We start from the raw sequence: 16,522 nt of genomic DNA on the forward strand, positions 1-16,522 counted from the left end.
TTTACGGTAGCTGTAGAGCAATGTTTTGGAGGAGGAAAGTACACTACAACAAGAATGACAATTGTTGCCTTTGATTTTATTTTTTTAATAAAAACGAGAACCCTAATGAATAAGGCTCCAGTGACCAAATAAACCCAATGCTTTTTTTTTTCCTAGTTTCACCCTAGAGTGGAATGAGAAAGCATTGGCCAATTTAGTTTTGAGACAAAGATTAGCTCACATCCTAATTTTTCACAAAGTGCACGTAGAATGAAACCTTAGCTGACTAACACCAAGTGCAAAATGAACTAGGAACAAACATCATATAAATAAGATTTGCCACCAGAGAACTGCTTCAGTAAGTCCTACCACGCACCAAAGATGGCATGTTGCGACAAGCCGAGCTGCCATCAGGCAATCCAAGAGCTAACATGATAACAGTTCCAACATACTCCCTCCGTTCCAAAATACTTGTCGTGGTTTTAGTTCAAATTTGAAAATTTTGAACTAAAAACACGACAAGTATTTTGGAATGAAGGGAGTACATCATAAACAGATTCACAAGTTCAATGCTAACTCAACAATCATTTATTTCCACGTAGTAATACACATAAGCCTAGAGAGCACATTTATTCAAGTTCAAAATTGAATGGACGACTCACTCGTACTCAAACAGTCTACAAAGACTAGAATTACATCACCAACCGATAGTACATCACAGAACTACAGCGAAACACAATCGCCATACTGGAGAAACCGGAACACCACAGAACAACAACTCTAGATCGCCAGTGTTCTTGCCAACAGCAGCCCCCACGCACCGCCGGCATTCATCTCAAACCTTCTGGAAGCGGAACTAACACATCCAACTACACTCATCAACCATTCGGAGGCGTCCGAAAGCAAGTTTTGCCTCGAATAACAGAGAAGACCGCGAAAAAGTTTTACAAAATAATGGTTGAGTCAGATCAGCTATGGTCGGTTACAGCCGAATAGTATCCTTCTATATATGTACTTCAAGAGAAACCGATATCATGCACATTCTGCATTGGATGCGTTGGTATCATCTGATCATTTAAGGACTTTCTTGACTTCCTCAACAAACTGTGCTCTCCTTGAGGGATCCATCTGAACAAGCGAGTGACCAAAGAAAAAGCATTATCATTATTTGTTAAGACACTATATATACATAAGATGGCAACATTTCACTCAACCTCAATAAATTACTTTCAAGAAATAAAACAGTAAGTATGTGTACCTTCTCTAGTAGCATAGAAAGACCCTGTGGCAAGGCTTCTAGATCTGGACTGGAGTCTGCAACATCTGAGAGCAACTGAGATACCCTTTGAGCCCTGAGTTCTTTGATATACTCCTGGTAGTTTTCAGGGTTTTCCCTCCAGGCAACAAAAGCATCGTCATCATCCCATTCAGTGCTTCCTGTTTCAGCTCCCTTAGAGGCCAAGTACCATTTCTGGATCAGCTCGATTGCCGATTGGTGAGAAAACTGCTTGCCACTTACACCTCTAATTTCCTTCGCAAGAACATCCTCGGATATCCTCCTCCGTAATCTCTTGTAGAAGAACGACCTAGAATCTTCCCAGTCTACAACCTTCTTAATCACACCCTTAGCAGCCATTCTAAGGGAAGTGTCATGCAATTCAGCGAACCGTACCGCAATTTGAGTATACAAAGGCAACAACTGTTTCTTCCGGGCTTCTATGCTCTTCTGAAGGGATTCTGACTCAGGTAGACTTCCATTTTCATGCTTTACTCCCTGGAGCTTTGCCTTCAGATTTATCAATTCTGGATCAAGCCTACCCATGCACTCTTGGAGTTCCTCTGACCTGAACTTGATCTCGATCAACCCTTGAGGTTCGAGAACATTGCCCTTTGCAGTCCTCTCAGCATAGAACTCAATGCGATCTGGATTTATCTTGCTATCAATCACGACCCAAGCCCCTCCACGTAGCTCTGCAGCCTTGGGGATATATACAAAGGCAGGCTGATTGTATGTCCTAAGGTTCTCAACAATTGTTGACCCAGCCTGAAGGATTCCTTCAAAAAGATCTCTTTGTCCACCAGAGAAGCCTCTCCAGTTAGCAAGGATGAACAGAGGTAATCCTTCACGGTTGAAGTCCAGCATTGCCTGCGCTGTCTTAGTAGCTGAATCTGGAAACCAGACTTGCCCAGCACGAGGAACAGACCGCTCATGGGAATCAAGCTGGCCTGGATCAGCAGGGATGAGCTGCATCATAGTCTGTGTCTCCACAGCTATAACACCCACCGGAATCCCTCCGAGTTTAGCTCTGCCAGTAACAACTGACTTCGCCCATCCTTCAAATGTCTCCACAAAACTGTCTTTGTCGAACATGCCCCCCAACCATTTCCCTTGGCTATCATCAATGCCACTGATGGCAGCACGAGGATCGCATGTATTCTCAGGGATGTAAGCAACGGGTCTGTCAGGTGGGTCCAAAGATTTTGTAATAGGAAGAGGTCCACCAATGTTGGCAGGAACATAGCTGAGCCACCTCAATATATTAGATACACCTTCAAGGTCATCTGAAACTGTCAGATGGACAACACCGTTTGTCGCCATAATTTTGGGGCCACCCAACTGCATGTGGGAGCTGTAAACTTCCCGGCCAAGAAGCTTGTTCAAGGCAGAGAACCCAGTTAGGATAATGGGCTGGTCAGTACGCTGTATGCACCGTATGCCAAGTCGAGCAAGATATGCTCCTATTCCAACAGTCCGTCCAGTCACAAATGTAAGCGTAAATGTCTCCTCATAGGCCCTAGAATAGGCACTGGCAATAGCAGCACTTCCATGTATGTTCTCCACACCTAGCCCATCCTCCTTCCCCACAACAGAATCGATAACCCACCTAATTTCACCATTATCAAGCTGCATCTTGTGCGCTATAACAGAAGTGCTAATACGAGCATGGTCTTCTTCAGTCAGATAAATGTACTGAAACCCACGTTCAGGGCTGCCATCATCAGACCATCCAACACGGAAGCAAGATTTTACTTCATCTGCTATGCCGATCCGAGCACCAGAGTTTGCTGCCAAGTAGATGAGAGGAAGCTTCCTCTCACAAGCTAGGTTGGTAACAGTTTCAAAAAATGCATCTTCCCTTGGACCAAACGATCCAGCTCTAAAAGTAATATCATTTGCGATGACAACAATCTGCCTGCCATTGGGATATTCAGGAGTGGACATGTCCAAGATCCAAGCTACCATACCAATGTCATTGAGCCCAGCAGGACGCTCCATAGGAATTACAGGAGTGCCCCATGACCCATTCTTGTGAGCAAACACCAGCTCCGTTGCTTTAACATAACATCGGTTATTGTCACTAGAAATGTTAGACCATGACTTCTGCACTGCAGTTTCAAATGCCTACATTTTTGAGTACTTGTCAGCTTTTGGACACATAATATCACTAAGAATCTGCTAACACAATAGATACATGTATAGAGACAGAGAGGGAGATACTCACCAACGGAAAATCATAGCAGTATGTAGTTCTGTTGTTTCTAGCGGAGCAACGTTTCAGATCAATAACACTCAAAGGCTGATATGGAGTATTCAGTGCAACGCCATGCAAAGGACCAGATGACGATGGAGCAGAGTGGTATACTAGTTTCTGTGATTCTGTATCTTCAACCTCACGGTAGATCTAAAAGCATTAAAAACACAATGAGCTTCCAAACATAATTAGGTGGAAATGACAACTAAATGATCACAATAGTTCTATGAATAAATGCTACAAGCTCAATTTAGTTTGATTGGTTACACACAGAAAAAACAAGATGCAAGGGGAAGGAACTTACATCCACAGTGCAGGTGTGACTAGTAACATTGGTTGTTACAACTCTCCAGGTACCACTCGCAGGCCCATCGCTGTCCAACTTAAGTTTCACCTCCCATTGGCATACAGAAAGATGATGCATCCTTGCACCCACAAGTTCATGTATCTGTAGAGCCATTTCTTTCAGAAGCGAGCATGCAGTAGCTTCATCTTGGCCAATATCCACAACTGTGTTCCTGAGTAAGATGAAAAGTTCATTGAAGGCAAAACACAAGAGCAAGACCTATTATGTGCCACCAAATGAAGAGTGTGCAGGCTTACCCTGAAACAGGAACAAGATCAAGAAGCTTTTGCTCTTTCAATATGCACAAAAACATATGAGAGTGACCTGTCCGAATCGCGTGAAGCTCCAACTCTTCTATAGCAGTCATCAGCGATCTTAATATGCTGCTCGATGTAAATGAAAGAGATTCCTCAGCTCCTCCCACTTCAACATCACTGATGTGGCCTGATGTGAATTTGTTGGAAGCACCGGGTTGCCTGACAAGAGTTCGGAAAAACACCCTGTGCAACATTTTGGGGTTTTCTGTATTTCTAAGTGTGTATATGTTCCACTGACGATCACGTGACGGTGTATACTTCACCTCATTGTATCCTTTCACTTTCAACTTACCCTGTAACCACAACAGGCTAAATAAATACAAATAGCAAACAGGATAATTAAAGCATATGGACTATGGAGTTATGGAGTGTATCAAACAACACGCAGGCATTTTGATAGTCACATACCAACTCAAGAAGAGCAGAAAGAGGAGGCTCCACATGCCGGAGAACCGGCTCTTCCTCATAACAAAGCTTTTCATCCGACAAGAGGAAGGTATGGCGCATAGGCATGAGTGCTCCATCCCTTTGAACAATGCAACTAATAACCTTCACACCAGCAGCACGGAGATCAGCTGTGACAGTATTTTGTTCCAGTGTCGCAGAAAGTTTGTCTATCCTGACTTGAGCTTGATCGTTATCACCACTGAAAGGAATGAGTTAATTATTAAAGGAATTATTCCACCAAATATTAACAACCAGATACAGCTCATTAGCACTAATATTGCACATGAACATACCTGTCTTCAGTTCCATGCATTTGATTATCAGCACCCAATAAAGCAATATGCATTATGTTACCCTCAGAGCTTGCATAGCGTGATGTATCCTTTAGTGCAGCTCCAATTGCTGCTGATACAGATTCTAACGACTTCACAATAACCATAGCACCCAATCTCTTCTCTGAATGCGCTTCAGCGAATTCCCATAAAGCAATAACACCAGATTCCTGATATTTCAGCTGGATACTATCCTTGACAAGATGAGGCTGAAAATGTTTTTGGTGTTAGCCAACTTGAAGAGCAGTAAGATGTAGTAAAATCAAATATGTCCACACCTAGATTCTGCCAGATTTATTTTAAAGAAGCATAAGCATCTTGTTTCAATAGGAACTTTAGTGTATGATTCCTAGAAATGCAAAGGGAGAGCATGATCAAGTCCAAAAAATGATTTTATGTAATACCTGGTATAATCGAGATATGTACGTCTCGATCACCCTCTGCTGAAGAGTTTGATCACTACAATCAAACAAAGAAACCAGTGCATCTTCAACTGGCAGTGGGGCAGTCACTAAATCTCCCATGATCTCACTAATGGCCGTCCTTTCTTCAGTAAACATCTCAAGTTCTGAAAGGCTCCTTGCAATGCTTGTGCGGAGCTCACTAAGCTTGGTTTGTTCAAGAAGCTCGCTAGCTTTAAGGGCCAACTGCATTTATTAAGATGTAAGTAATTCATTAGACTAAGATATCAGAAAAGTATGATTCGAAAGCTTCCATTATTTTAGGTTGCCATTGTCACCTTATAATATCTTTTGTGATTGAGGGAAGAAAAGCGAGTCAACTGATCCTTGTAGGCAGCAGGGTTTGGATAGACCAGTTTCTCCATGAGTGTTAGTATCAGCTTAGTTTTGTTTCTCACACCCTACAACAAAATCGAATTGTAAGTAATGAAGACTGCTTCAGTAATCATTTGCACTAAGCCATCAGATCACAAAACATTTACCTGGTGAGACAACACAATGTCTACAACCTTCTGGAGATCTTTACTATGTTGTTGGCGCAGGCGTTCAATCACATCAGACTACAAAACATGACAGTTGAAGGAAACAAATAAGCAGAAAGCGTTTCTAAGGAAACAAGACATAAGCCATATGCAAACTATTTGCTACCTTTTTTACACCTAAAAACATTAGCTACTTAATTACTGATAGATTCTGGTGCAAACTATAATATGTGCATGAACATTAGTTGATAATGTTCTTGTAAATAAAAGGGAAAAAGGAATATCCTTTTAAAACAATGATATCTAGTAGATCTGAGTTTTGGAATGTCAGATAACCTGAATGCCATCACTGAATAGTTCCTCAACCGAGAGATAGTCCTCGAAAAGGGACTTCACAATAAAGTGTGCATGGCTTTCTCTGCCACCCTCATATGACTTCAGTAGGCTCATAAGAGGCTCAACAAGCCTCTCATTTGTAGCAATTTCCTTCTCAGAACCATGTGCAAGATTTTCCTACAAGAAAACATGTTACAAAGAGCAGTAGAAGTTCTAGACAAGGATATCATAAAAGAAACCTAATGCTGACCTCGATTATCTCTCTTAGCATCTTGGAAGGGAAATCCTTGCTCTTCCCATGGCCAACATTTAACTTATATTCACTGTATTTACCCTCCAACTGGTTGCATAAAAAGTTGAAACCGTTATGGTAGATCACACAAAAAAAAATGAAGATCAATAAGCAAGAACTGGGTTAAAATCAAATGAGAACTTCTGAGCTGCAGTGCAAATTGATGAGATGAAGTATCAAATGTTCCAAGCTAAGAAGAATTAAAATGAAATATTTCAAGTTTTGATTACATTATTAGGAAAAGGCAATTTTAGAAGTTACACAATAAGCTACGGAAAATTACCGGTGATTGGACAATGTAAAATGAAAATTAATAAGATATAGTGACATGATGCTTATGCAAAGTGATACAACCCTTCTATATCACCAATTAGAAATCCACATGGCAGATTGAAATCTACCCAGACGCTACATATCACGTCTATTATCACATACCTCGCTCTTAAGAAGCCTTGGAAGTCTGGTTGCTAAAACAGACATAAGCTCTTCCCATTGTAGGAAAGGAAGCTCAGGAGCATCTAGACAGGATACCAGATCTTGTACAACCTGAAAAGAAAGCCGGGTATAATGAAAAAGGTAAACAAATGCTGAACAAATAGGTATGATCTTTAAAAATCAAACCAAAACATAAATTGCTGAAAGAGAGAAAAATAGCACAAGGATAAAAACAATCTGTAAAGTAAGTAGTGACCATGATTAACATAAGAGAAAGAGCACCCAAATTCAGATTTTCCAAGACAGGCATAATAAACTTCCATAGGTTACAAACAGTTTTGTAGCATAAGGGAGCCAAAGTCAAGGAGGAATTAGGGATAATCCAGAATTCGTAACATAAAAAAAAAGGTGTTTGAGGAGAACAAGAAACACATGACAAAAAAACAGAAATATAGGTACTGCAAGGTTCTTGATGTTTACTTTGTTGATCGGGTGATCATATCCTGCAAGGACCATCCGAGCAGCATTCAAGCTTGTGGCACATCTTTTGTGAACTTGGCCAGAAGCAGCAATGGGAAGGCTCATTTCTGGGAAAGATCCGTTAAATGGCTCAGCTCTCTTCACAGCAGAAGGGTCATCAAGATCAAGTCTTGCTATAAGATCACCAGCCTAGACAAAATATATTAAGTTCAGATACTTTACGTGCAATTGTTATGTACAGCAGAAGCAATGGAAACGTTGTGATGTAACCTGCATAGGCTGGCCCTCAGACAACAAAACATTAATGACACCAGCAGCAGGTGACAAGAGGGGCATGCACATCTTCATAACCTCAACTTCCGCATATGGTACATCAGCTTCAACATGAGCACCATCGGCAACCAAGAAACGAAGAAGTTTGCAGGGTGTCTCAGCTAATAACCTTGAAGGATCGTGATCATTCTGCAAGAACGATGTGTCATTTATTTACACGAGGATACAATGTGGCATGATCAAGAATCATTAATTATTAATAGTTCTTTTTTATCACCAAAAAATTGATGCGGTAACATGATGCCTTAGAAGGTTCATGACATAGTTTATTACAGCTTGATTATAATAAATTCTTGATTGTAAATTTGTAATAAACACAAAGCATTGTGGTCGGCAGTTGCTCAAATTAAGAAACAGAAGTAGCAATATAAAAACTGGAGCCCTATTAAATTTTTTACAGCTATGTAACTTGTCTTTACATCACAACTTCACAAGACATGTCGTTGATAACGCTTATCATTATTACCTGGTTTGTTTGGCTGCTTAGGTAGTCGCATTTACCACAATAGCAGCTTGTTGTGACATCAATTAGTCCATAATAATGACTTAATTGTGGTTTCTTATGGCACATGACTAAAAATAAACATCGTAATTAAATATCTTTAAATGAAAGTGGAAAGAAATGAATGCTAATGAAGCGAATGACGTAAAAAGCCACAAATAGGGCTGGAAAATATCAAATCAAACACCAAGATTAGTTAGAAGGAAAGGAACAAACAGACAATTATTACCTGTAACAAGCATGTCTTTCCATCAATTAGAAGCCGTGTACCACCGGCCTCTTCTTCAGCATAAATTACATGGCTGTTTCCATCCAACTGAAGAAATTACAGCTACTGAATCAGAACTCTTTCACCAGTACTTCACCACATTATATATCATACTTATGGGCAGGTATAAAAACAAGACAAAATCACCTGCATTAAAAGTCCACCATCACATAATGTTTGGACATTTGCTTCAATAACTGATCCATTCATTCGCAATCTGTAGCTACCCTGTCCGCTCCTTATAGTTTCAATCTGTGACATGATGTAGATGAGCGTCAACGATAGCTGTTACTTCATTACAACGACTCACTTTTAGAGGAATGTAAGACTTACTGTATATTTGCTTTCCTCTATATTCAAAGAAACAGTTGAATGGACAAGGGATATATGCTGCACAAAAGAAATTGGTCAACATTCAACAACATTCATCTTCAAGCAATACCCAGAGTTTAAGCCCATTAAAACACTACCTTTGGTGGAATCTGACCCTTGACGAGATAGCTAACATATTCAGAAACAGTGTCTGTGTTGCTTGTTATTGTTTTCTGCAGCACAAGACAGTGATTTGCATTAAACAACTAATTGTGTTTTTCGCAATTGGTTTGACAAAAGCTGCAGTAAGAGGGGCATAGTTTCTTACATATAGAGCTCCTCCAACCACTGAAATATACCAGGGAGGTCTCTCAGCTTGGACTCGCATTGCTATTCTGTTATCCAGCCAGCCAGTATGAATCCTGTTTTCTTTGAAGTCTGAGGCCTGATTAAAATATACAGAAAATTGAGGCATGGGATTACTTTAAAGGAATGCCAGATGTAAAATGGTTGTATTACATCAAAAGCAGGGATTCAATATACAGGTGTTATTTCTTACATTCAAGAGATCAACTGTGTAATCAACATTTGAATGAATTTCTCCACGAATTTGAATCTCTTTTAGCGCAAGAGACATGTTGGTTATTGCTGCTGCTCTAGACACTCCATATGCAAAAACATGTCCTGTAATGAAAAGAGTAATCTTCCAAACGTAAGGACCAATACAAATAGCAAAGAGGAATATTCACAGGGTCAAATTTTGCATACCAAACTGAGAATCAGCAAATTCATGAATGCCTCCACCGGACTGAAAACAGATAAAAGGGGGGACAAAAATGTGTTCGATTTGGTTAATACTTGGTCAAAGCCCAAATGGAAAAACTAGCTCAAAAAAAACGCAGCCCAATTTCCTGCCCAACTCAACAATATAACAGTGCAACAGAGCCATGAACAGCTTACCTTAACAGAGAAATAAGCCCAAACATTTGGCTTGCTTTTAAAACTGATCTCCTGAATTATAAGAAAATCAAGATCCGGTTAGTTTACAAATCTAATGTGCTAGAACCATAGACGGCATCATGAAATCTCACCTTTACTTTTCCACCGGTAGGCTTGAATCCGTCATCTGGATCCTCACTGGTTATCCTAACTGCTACACAATGACCCTTTGGCCATTGAGAATCCACTTCATCGAAGTTAAATGGAGTAGCAAGAGCTGCTGTTTTCCTCCAAATGTCATAGCCTCCTCCATTGTCCATTCCATAGAAACGTCTGATCTCTGTATAAGGAGAAATTTAGGCACAGAAATAACATGGGAAAGTAACTAAAAAACTTACAATAATATAATTATTACCTGGAACCTGCCAAAGGGGTATACCCATTCCAACTGCAACTTGAGCTGCAGGCAAGTTTACTTCAGCTATCCACTCGGTGACTGGATGCTCAACCTGGATGTATGCCATTTAACAATGTAAATAACTGACGACAAAAAATTAAGTCCAGAGGAATGTTCAAAAGAATATACCTGCAACCGTGGATTAAGTTCCAGAAAATAGTATTCACCAGTCTCCATGCTGTAGAGATATTCAACAGTAGCAGCACCAACATAACCCACAGCCTTAGCAAGCCTCCTTGCTGCTTGCTCTAGCTCTTTCACTGTCTCGCGAGGAGCAACAGTAACTGGTCCTTCCTCAATAATCTGGTATAAACAAAAAATGGACGCAATTGGTCCTTTTGATAAACAACTACAAGTATGAAGTAGAACATGTAATACACGTGATGTTTTCAGATCTGGACCAGCGTTACCTTTTGGTGTCGCCGTTGCACACTGCAGTCACGACTGTGAAGCGCAGCTACATTGCCATATTGATCACAAAGCAACTGAACTTCAAGATGTCGACTCTACAAAAGAAAAAGGAACATAATATACCATATGAGCACATGTTCCAGCATACATTTCTAGCCTGCAAGGAATAACATATGAAGCTTACAGGCGTATAATATACAACTCGGGAACAACATGCTTGGAAAAAATGCAACTTGCAGAGAAGTCTAACCTGAGATGCAAGTCTCATGATAAATATTGGGGAGCCAGGAACTTCACCTTGCACTTGCTTAAACAGTGCTCTGACATCATCGTCATTATTAACCTGCAACAGATATTGAGTTAATATGTTGAAAAGGTTAGAGCTAACTCTGGGCATAAAATATCACAACAACCCACACAATCGTTTGAATATAGTCCAATCAAATGAATGATGTACCTTTCGGATCCCTTTACCACCACCACCCCATGATGCTTTAATCATGGCGGGATACCCAATCATCTGACAACTCGCAAGTGCTTCCTCCGTAGTACTAACACAAGCTTTCCTATACATCTCCGCGGGTATCGAGTCCAAACAAACTTCTAATGGAATTTCCACCTATAATATAGTGTCCTTCGGTTATAAAATGTGTCCAGTACAAGATCAGACGATAAGTTATCAGAGAATGTGAGGTTCACCTGTGATCCACTCCAAGGAAGAGTCGGAACCCCTGCTGCTTGAGCAATGAGAGCTGAACCAACCTTGTCACCTAGTGCGTTCATTGATGATGATGGTGGCCCAAGAAAAACAATTCCGTTTGCATTTAGTGCATCTGGAAGTTCAGGATTCTCAGATGCATGGCCCCAACCAGGCCAAACAGCAGAAACACCGGTTCTCACTGCTATCTGCAACAGCAAAATTGTCATGCCATGCTAAATGAACAACTTGCGCATCGATTGCACATCAACGGATGAGCAATACTAACCTCCACTATGAGTTGGACATTTGCATAGTTGTTATTGTTTGTTCCACCGGGTACTTCAACAAATTGATCAGCAATTCTAATGTGCTCTGCATTTATCCTCATGTCTTCTGGAGTAGCCATAGCTATCAACTGAATTGCCTTCTCTGACCCAAATGTTTCATTAGCCCATGTTCGGACACTTCGCATGAACTTAGCTGCTGCCATTCCATTGTTCGCAACTAATACACTGTGAATTGGTGTTTTGCCGCCCAATGCCACACAAAATTCGACAACCTTAGACAGCGAAGCATGCCTCCCATTATGTGCTTCATTCAGTATCCCATTCATTTGGTAGGAGCCTCTGGGTTCTTCGGACCCACTAGAGAAAAAAGAACAAAATCATTACGATGGTGACCATAACAATATAACATAACAAATACTTGGCTACTATAATCGAAAACTTCAAATGAGCTTCCATCCGTCATGTGGGTACGGGTTTCAGATGGTAATTAAATTATTATTTTTAAAATTATAGGCAAAAGGCTTTCTGAAAAATGATTCCTAAGTGCACAAAAATACTCCATGCAGTGCAACAGTGATGTGCCTGAGCAAATGCATTGTGTATGGCAACTATAATGTAGTTCAGTAAAAATCTATAAAAACACATCAAATGCAATTCAAAATATCAGCATATGCGAATAATAAAATAAGCATAATCTATAATACTTCTATATTAAATTATAGTTATTTTTCCATTTTAAAGAGAGATTGCTAATTCTAATTTTAAAATGCTCAAGTACTTACTGTGAAATATCCACTTCCGGAGCTGATGTGCCCTCCTTTGGGAGGTCAATGATGCCGGCAAGACCTACATCCAGATACGCATTAGAAACTGAGCAAGTTTACACGATAGCTAAGAAGAAGCACAGGTGACAACTTTACGAATGTTATTGTTCTTCATGCTAGTAAATTATCAGAAAAGGTTTCTAGACATTCTTCTCTTTTAGAAGTATTATATAAGGAAACTGACTCAGTCATACATAACTAATATGCTGCTTATATGTATTCTTACACTTTCATGTTCCTTTCCCTTATAAAACATCATTTTGAATATTAAACATTCCTTCCACTAAAACCATTTAATCAAGAAAAACTGGGCTTCACTCATTACTCGTTATAGAAAAAGTACTATCGTATCACATAAAAAAATTGTTAAATATTGCTGCAGTCATTTGCATCTTTTAACAAGGTCAATAACCGCCATTCTGTGATCTAGCATTGAGATATCTTACACTAAAACTAACATGCTCTCAAGTCAATAAAAGTATCTACAAAAGTTTGAGGATGGAAACAAAGTGTAGTTTGTAGAAAGGAAATGGTTTTCAGGTTACCTTGGCGAATAGACTGGTTAGGGTCTGACACGCCTCCATCGCCTCCATCCCTTAATGACTGAACACGACGACTTTTCTTCTTGGATGTTCTAGAAGGGGCAGATGGTTGGAATGCAGCACCGGCTGAATTTACCGGGCGAATAGTGGATAGTGATGGTGTCGTCGAGGCATTAAAGCCGACAATGGGCAAATGTGTGGATCCCATCGTCCTCCCTTTGGATAAACAGCGCAGATGCAGTGTTCTTCAAAGAGACAGTGCCATCAAAGGTGTGTAAACCCCGGGTTTTGAAACCTGACAGAAGCATGTGAATACAAATTATTAGTCCATAGAGACAAGAAACAGGTACTTTATGGGCTAATTCACGACCTTTCTCAATAAATTTTGAACATCCAAGATGCTCTTGACTAAAACAGATAACGTGTGCGATCACTCCCATGACACAGGTACGTACAAAAAGTACAAGGCAGATGATTCTAAGCTTTCATAACTAATACAGATGGCAGGTAAATTAATACAGCAGCTAGATCAACAGGTGGGAGGGGGAGAGAAAAAAACAGCATCTGCCATTCCCAGCTCAATACCAACGCTCAAAGTGTATTATGACAGCAGGTATCATCAACACGGCCGAAATGACACCCGACTCCCTCACCCAAAGTAGTGGAGATTGAACAGTGGAAAAGGCCTGCGTACGGAGGCAAACTGGCTACAACAGTGGACCGCTACCCCTGTATCACCATGTCTGTTGTGCAACCACCCTGGGTCAGCTTGCGCTTAGCATGAGCATGTGTCCATGGAAGCACACCGACCCAAGCTATGAAATAATACAGTGTTAGGCACCGCACAGGGCACCTCCAACGAGCCACACCAGTCATAATCACCGATAATTGACTACTGTGCATACAGCACGGGAGCCACATTCCATAATTACCCACTGCATAAGCAGTTAGGAGCAGGAAGCAAGCTCCGAGGGACCCAACCCCAAGCTCCGCCGCGTAATTTCAAACCCCTGCTGCTACTACAGTAAGTCCAGCGCAGAACCCTTAAACCCTCTCCCCGCCACCCAGGAACCAAGCACCCCACGCAGCGCCCCGGCTGGGCGCGCGGGAAACAGAGCAACGGCGGAGGAAGGCGGCGGGCGGCCGGGCTCACCTCCGGGAGCGGAGGCGGATCGGGCGGCGGATCTGGCCTGGCCTGGCCTGACCTGACCTGACCTGGGGGGAAGCGACAGGGGGGAATGGGGGGAGACGCGAGGGGGGGGAGGGATAAATAGAGGCGCACCTCGGGTGGGGGCGGCGGGGCGGACGGGCCGACGCGCGCTCGGCGCTGGCGCGTGGCGGAGCGGACGAGGCGCTGGATCTTAGCGGCGGCGGCGGCGCGCACGGTGCCGGAGACGGGGGGAGAGTGGAGCGGGCGCTGGCGAGCGGGCGGATATCCCGAGGGGGTGAGGGGAGATGGGGGCTGTGCGGCCTAAAATAATAAATTCCCGGCCCTCTTCGGGGACTCCGCCTCCCCCCTGGCGCCCCCGCACGTGACGCCCGTCGCTGGGCCAAGTGGACGGCCCCGATCGGCCCATCGGACGGCGGTTTTGATTTTTCTTTCATTATGTGAGTCGTGGTCGCTCGCTCTCGCGGCGCGTCTTGGCGTGTCCCTGTTTGGAGGACGGTGGACGGCGGCAGGCGGGCGGGCGGGCGGCCGTGGGGGAGAACGTCATGGGTGGATTAGAACGGCGTCGTTGTTGGATTAAGGTTCGGTGGTTGGGCGGATCGGACCTGCCCCGACCGTGACGTTCCTTCCCTTCCCTGCGCAACGTCGTCGCCACCGGAGAAAACAGTGTGTGAAACGCGTGTGCCGGTTCTGTTGTCGGGGCTGGTCGACGACGTCGCGGAGGTTCTATTTATGGACACGCGGAAATTCGGGGAACACGTCGGTATTTGTTGTTTCGCATTCGTAGCATGGGCGGTGTTCGATTAAGGTCAGTAGCGGTTGAGTGGGTCATGACGTCCATTTGATATCGTACTGTCGTGCTTATAGTGCAAAATAAACGCACGGTTTTCTGGGTTTGAATGGCGAGCCGTGAAGGGTTTTAGTACTGTACACGCTTGAGCCCTTTGTTTTGCGCGTTCTGTGCATCTTTGGTTTTAAGTCGCCGGTGGTGTTCGGTCATCTTGTTGACGGGGGTAGGCGATCGTATGGTGGCAGCGTAGACAGCAGGTCAGAGGGGAGCAAGTGCAGACGTCGTTGCGATCTGCGCTAGCCATCCACGCGTTGCCTCTTAACTTCAAACGAGCGGCGGCGAAACAAACTGCTGCACCTGGATGGAACACGCGGCCCATTGTTTTGGTTGTGCAACAAATTATAAACGTTGATGCGTCTTTTATTGAGGATCTGCATACGGGGTCATGTGGGGCGATAGTTAGAGACCACAGAGGTAATTTCATTGCTGCCTCTACTTCTCGCCTTGAGCATGTGGCAGATGTCGTCTCTGCGTAAGCGGCGGCATAACTTGAAGGTTTAAAGTTACTTCAAAGTATGGGGTGCAATAATATCTTGGTGAGGATGGATAATTCTATTGTGGTAGATGCTATACGTCTGAATGAGGGACATTCTATGGTGGCGGCTCCAGTTTTAGATGATTGCAGAGAGTTATTACGAGAGTTCGGAAAGATTACTATTGAGCACTGTAATAGAGAATCAAATGTAGTTGCTCATGAGCTAGCTGAGTGGGGGCGTGCAAACACCCCTTCTTTATGCGTGGATGCACCTCCGGGTACTATCGCTAATTGTGATGTATTGTCAAAAACTAAGAGTGGCAAAAGTGATATGTCAAATTCTAGAATGGCATAAGCAAAGTATGCAGAAGCTAGAGTGGCAAAAACAAAGTTTTCCCTTCTGTTGTTGGGGCTGATCGTCGTCGTCGTCATCCTACTTATAGGCGCGCGTAAATTTAGGCAACACGTCGACTTTTCGCTGCCCCGCGCTCATGGCTTTGGACGGTGTTCAGTCAGGGTTGGCGGTTTGCAAGAACCACAAAGACACCAAATATGCACGTTATATCTAGGATATTTCGTAAATATGTGGAGATACGAAACATGTAGGTTAGATTTGCAATTTTGGCACGAACTGAACTATGCATTGTGAAGTTGGTTCGAGCTTTATGGACATCCAATGGACAAATGATCTGTAGAAGTCCTTCACCAGCATTTTCATGTGTGACCCGCTCATCATTTTCTTAGACTTGACTCTGCGTGTGTTGTGCTTCGTTGGATAAACATGTCACAACCTGCTCTGACTTATCTCTGGCTGCATGGACACATATTTGTGAAAGGTAAATCATTATAGTAGTTTCCTACTTAAATTTGCTTGGAATAATAGTTTATAGATCTGTAATATGTTGCCTTAATGGCACACGGGAGCTCCTCTTGAAGAATCGGGGTGCAGTAGGATTACAAAACTAACCACCTATTGGTTTACATACAGTATATTTACTAATTATGGAAGGCAAA

At 42.5% G+C, this 16,522-nt stretch overlaps 1 protein-coding gene across 2 annotated transcripts; it reads right to left on the reverse strand.

The window, feature by feature from the left end:
* Positions 1-549: 549 nt before the first annotated feature.
* LOC123043421 (acetyl-CoA carboxylase 2) lies at positions 550-14,465 on the reverse strand. 2 transcript variants are annotated; one of them, XM_044465873.1, is made up of 34 exons: positions 14,298-14,465; positions 13,019-13,310; positions 12,432-12,495; positions 11,649-12,006; positions 11,362-11,568; positions 11,120-11,281; positions 10,913-11,005; positions 10,662-10,757; positions 10,381-10,554; positions 10,210-10,303; positions 9,947-10,134; positions 9,816-9,866; positions 9,624-9,663; positions 9,415-9,539; positions 9,184-9,300; positions 9,014-9,088; positions 8,877-8,933; positions 8,691-8,795; positions 8,505-8,591; positions 7,711-7,902; positions 7,441-7,629; positions 6,961-7,071; positions 6,484-6,573; positions 6,234-6,410; positions 5,898-5,975; positions 5,694-5,816; positions 5,359-5,601; positions 4,916-5,163; positions 4,584-4,821; positions 4,116-4,468; positions 3,817-4,030; positions 3,483-3,662; positions 1,238-3,382; positions 550-1,107 (listed from the first exon to the last, which is right to left on the reverse strand). In XM_044465873.1, the coding sequence occupies exons 2-34, from the start codon at positions 13,221-13,223 to the stop codon at positions 1,051-1,053; spliced, it is 6,936 nt and encodes a 2,311-aa protein (XP_044321808.1). In that variant the 5' UTR covers positions 13,224-13,310; positions 14,298-14,465; the 3' UTR covers positions 550-1,050. The 2 variants fall into 2 exon arrangements, with proteins under 2 accessions (XP_044321808.1, XP_044321809.1); XM_044465874.1 differs by lacking the exon at positions 14,298-14,465 and adding an exon at positions 14,169-14,258.
* Positions 14,466-16,522: the final 2,057 nt, after the last annotated feature.

Source organism: Triticum aestivum, chromosome 2B (assembly GCF_018294505.1).
Source record: "Triticum aestivum cultivar Chinese Spring chromosome 2B, IWGSC CS RefSeq v2.1, whole genome shotgun sequence".
Lineage (NCBI taxonomy): Eukaryota > Viridiplantae > Streptophyta > Magnoliopsida > Poales > Poaceae > Triticum > Triticum aestivum.

Excerpts from the sequence above, each read along its gene's own strand:
- LOC123043421 (XM_044465873.1), bottom strand. The coding sequence starts at position 13,223 with ATGGGATCCACACATTTGCCCATTGTCGGCTTTAATGCCTCGACGACA. Across the intron at positions 10,758-10,912 it reads TCATGAGACTTGCATCTCAG|AGTCGACATCTTGAAGTTCA; the intron begins GTTAGACTTCTC and ends TTTCTTTTGTAG. Across the intron at positions 6,411-6,483 it reads TGCTAAGAGAGATAATCGAG|GAAAATCTTGCACATGGTTC; the intron begins GTCAGCATTAGG and ends GTTTTCTTGTAG.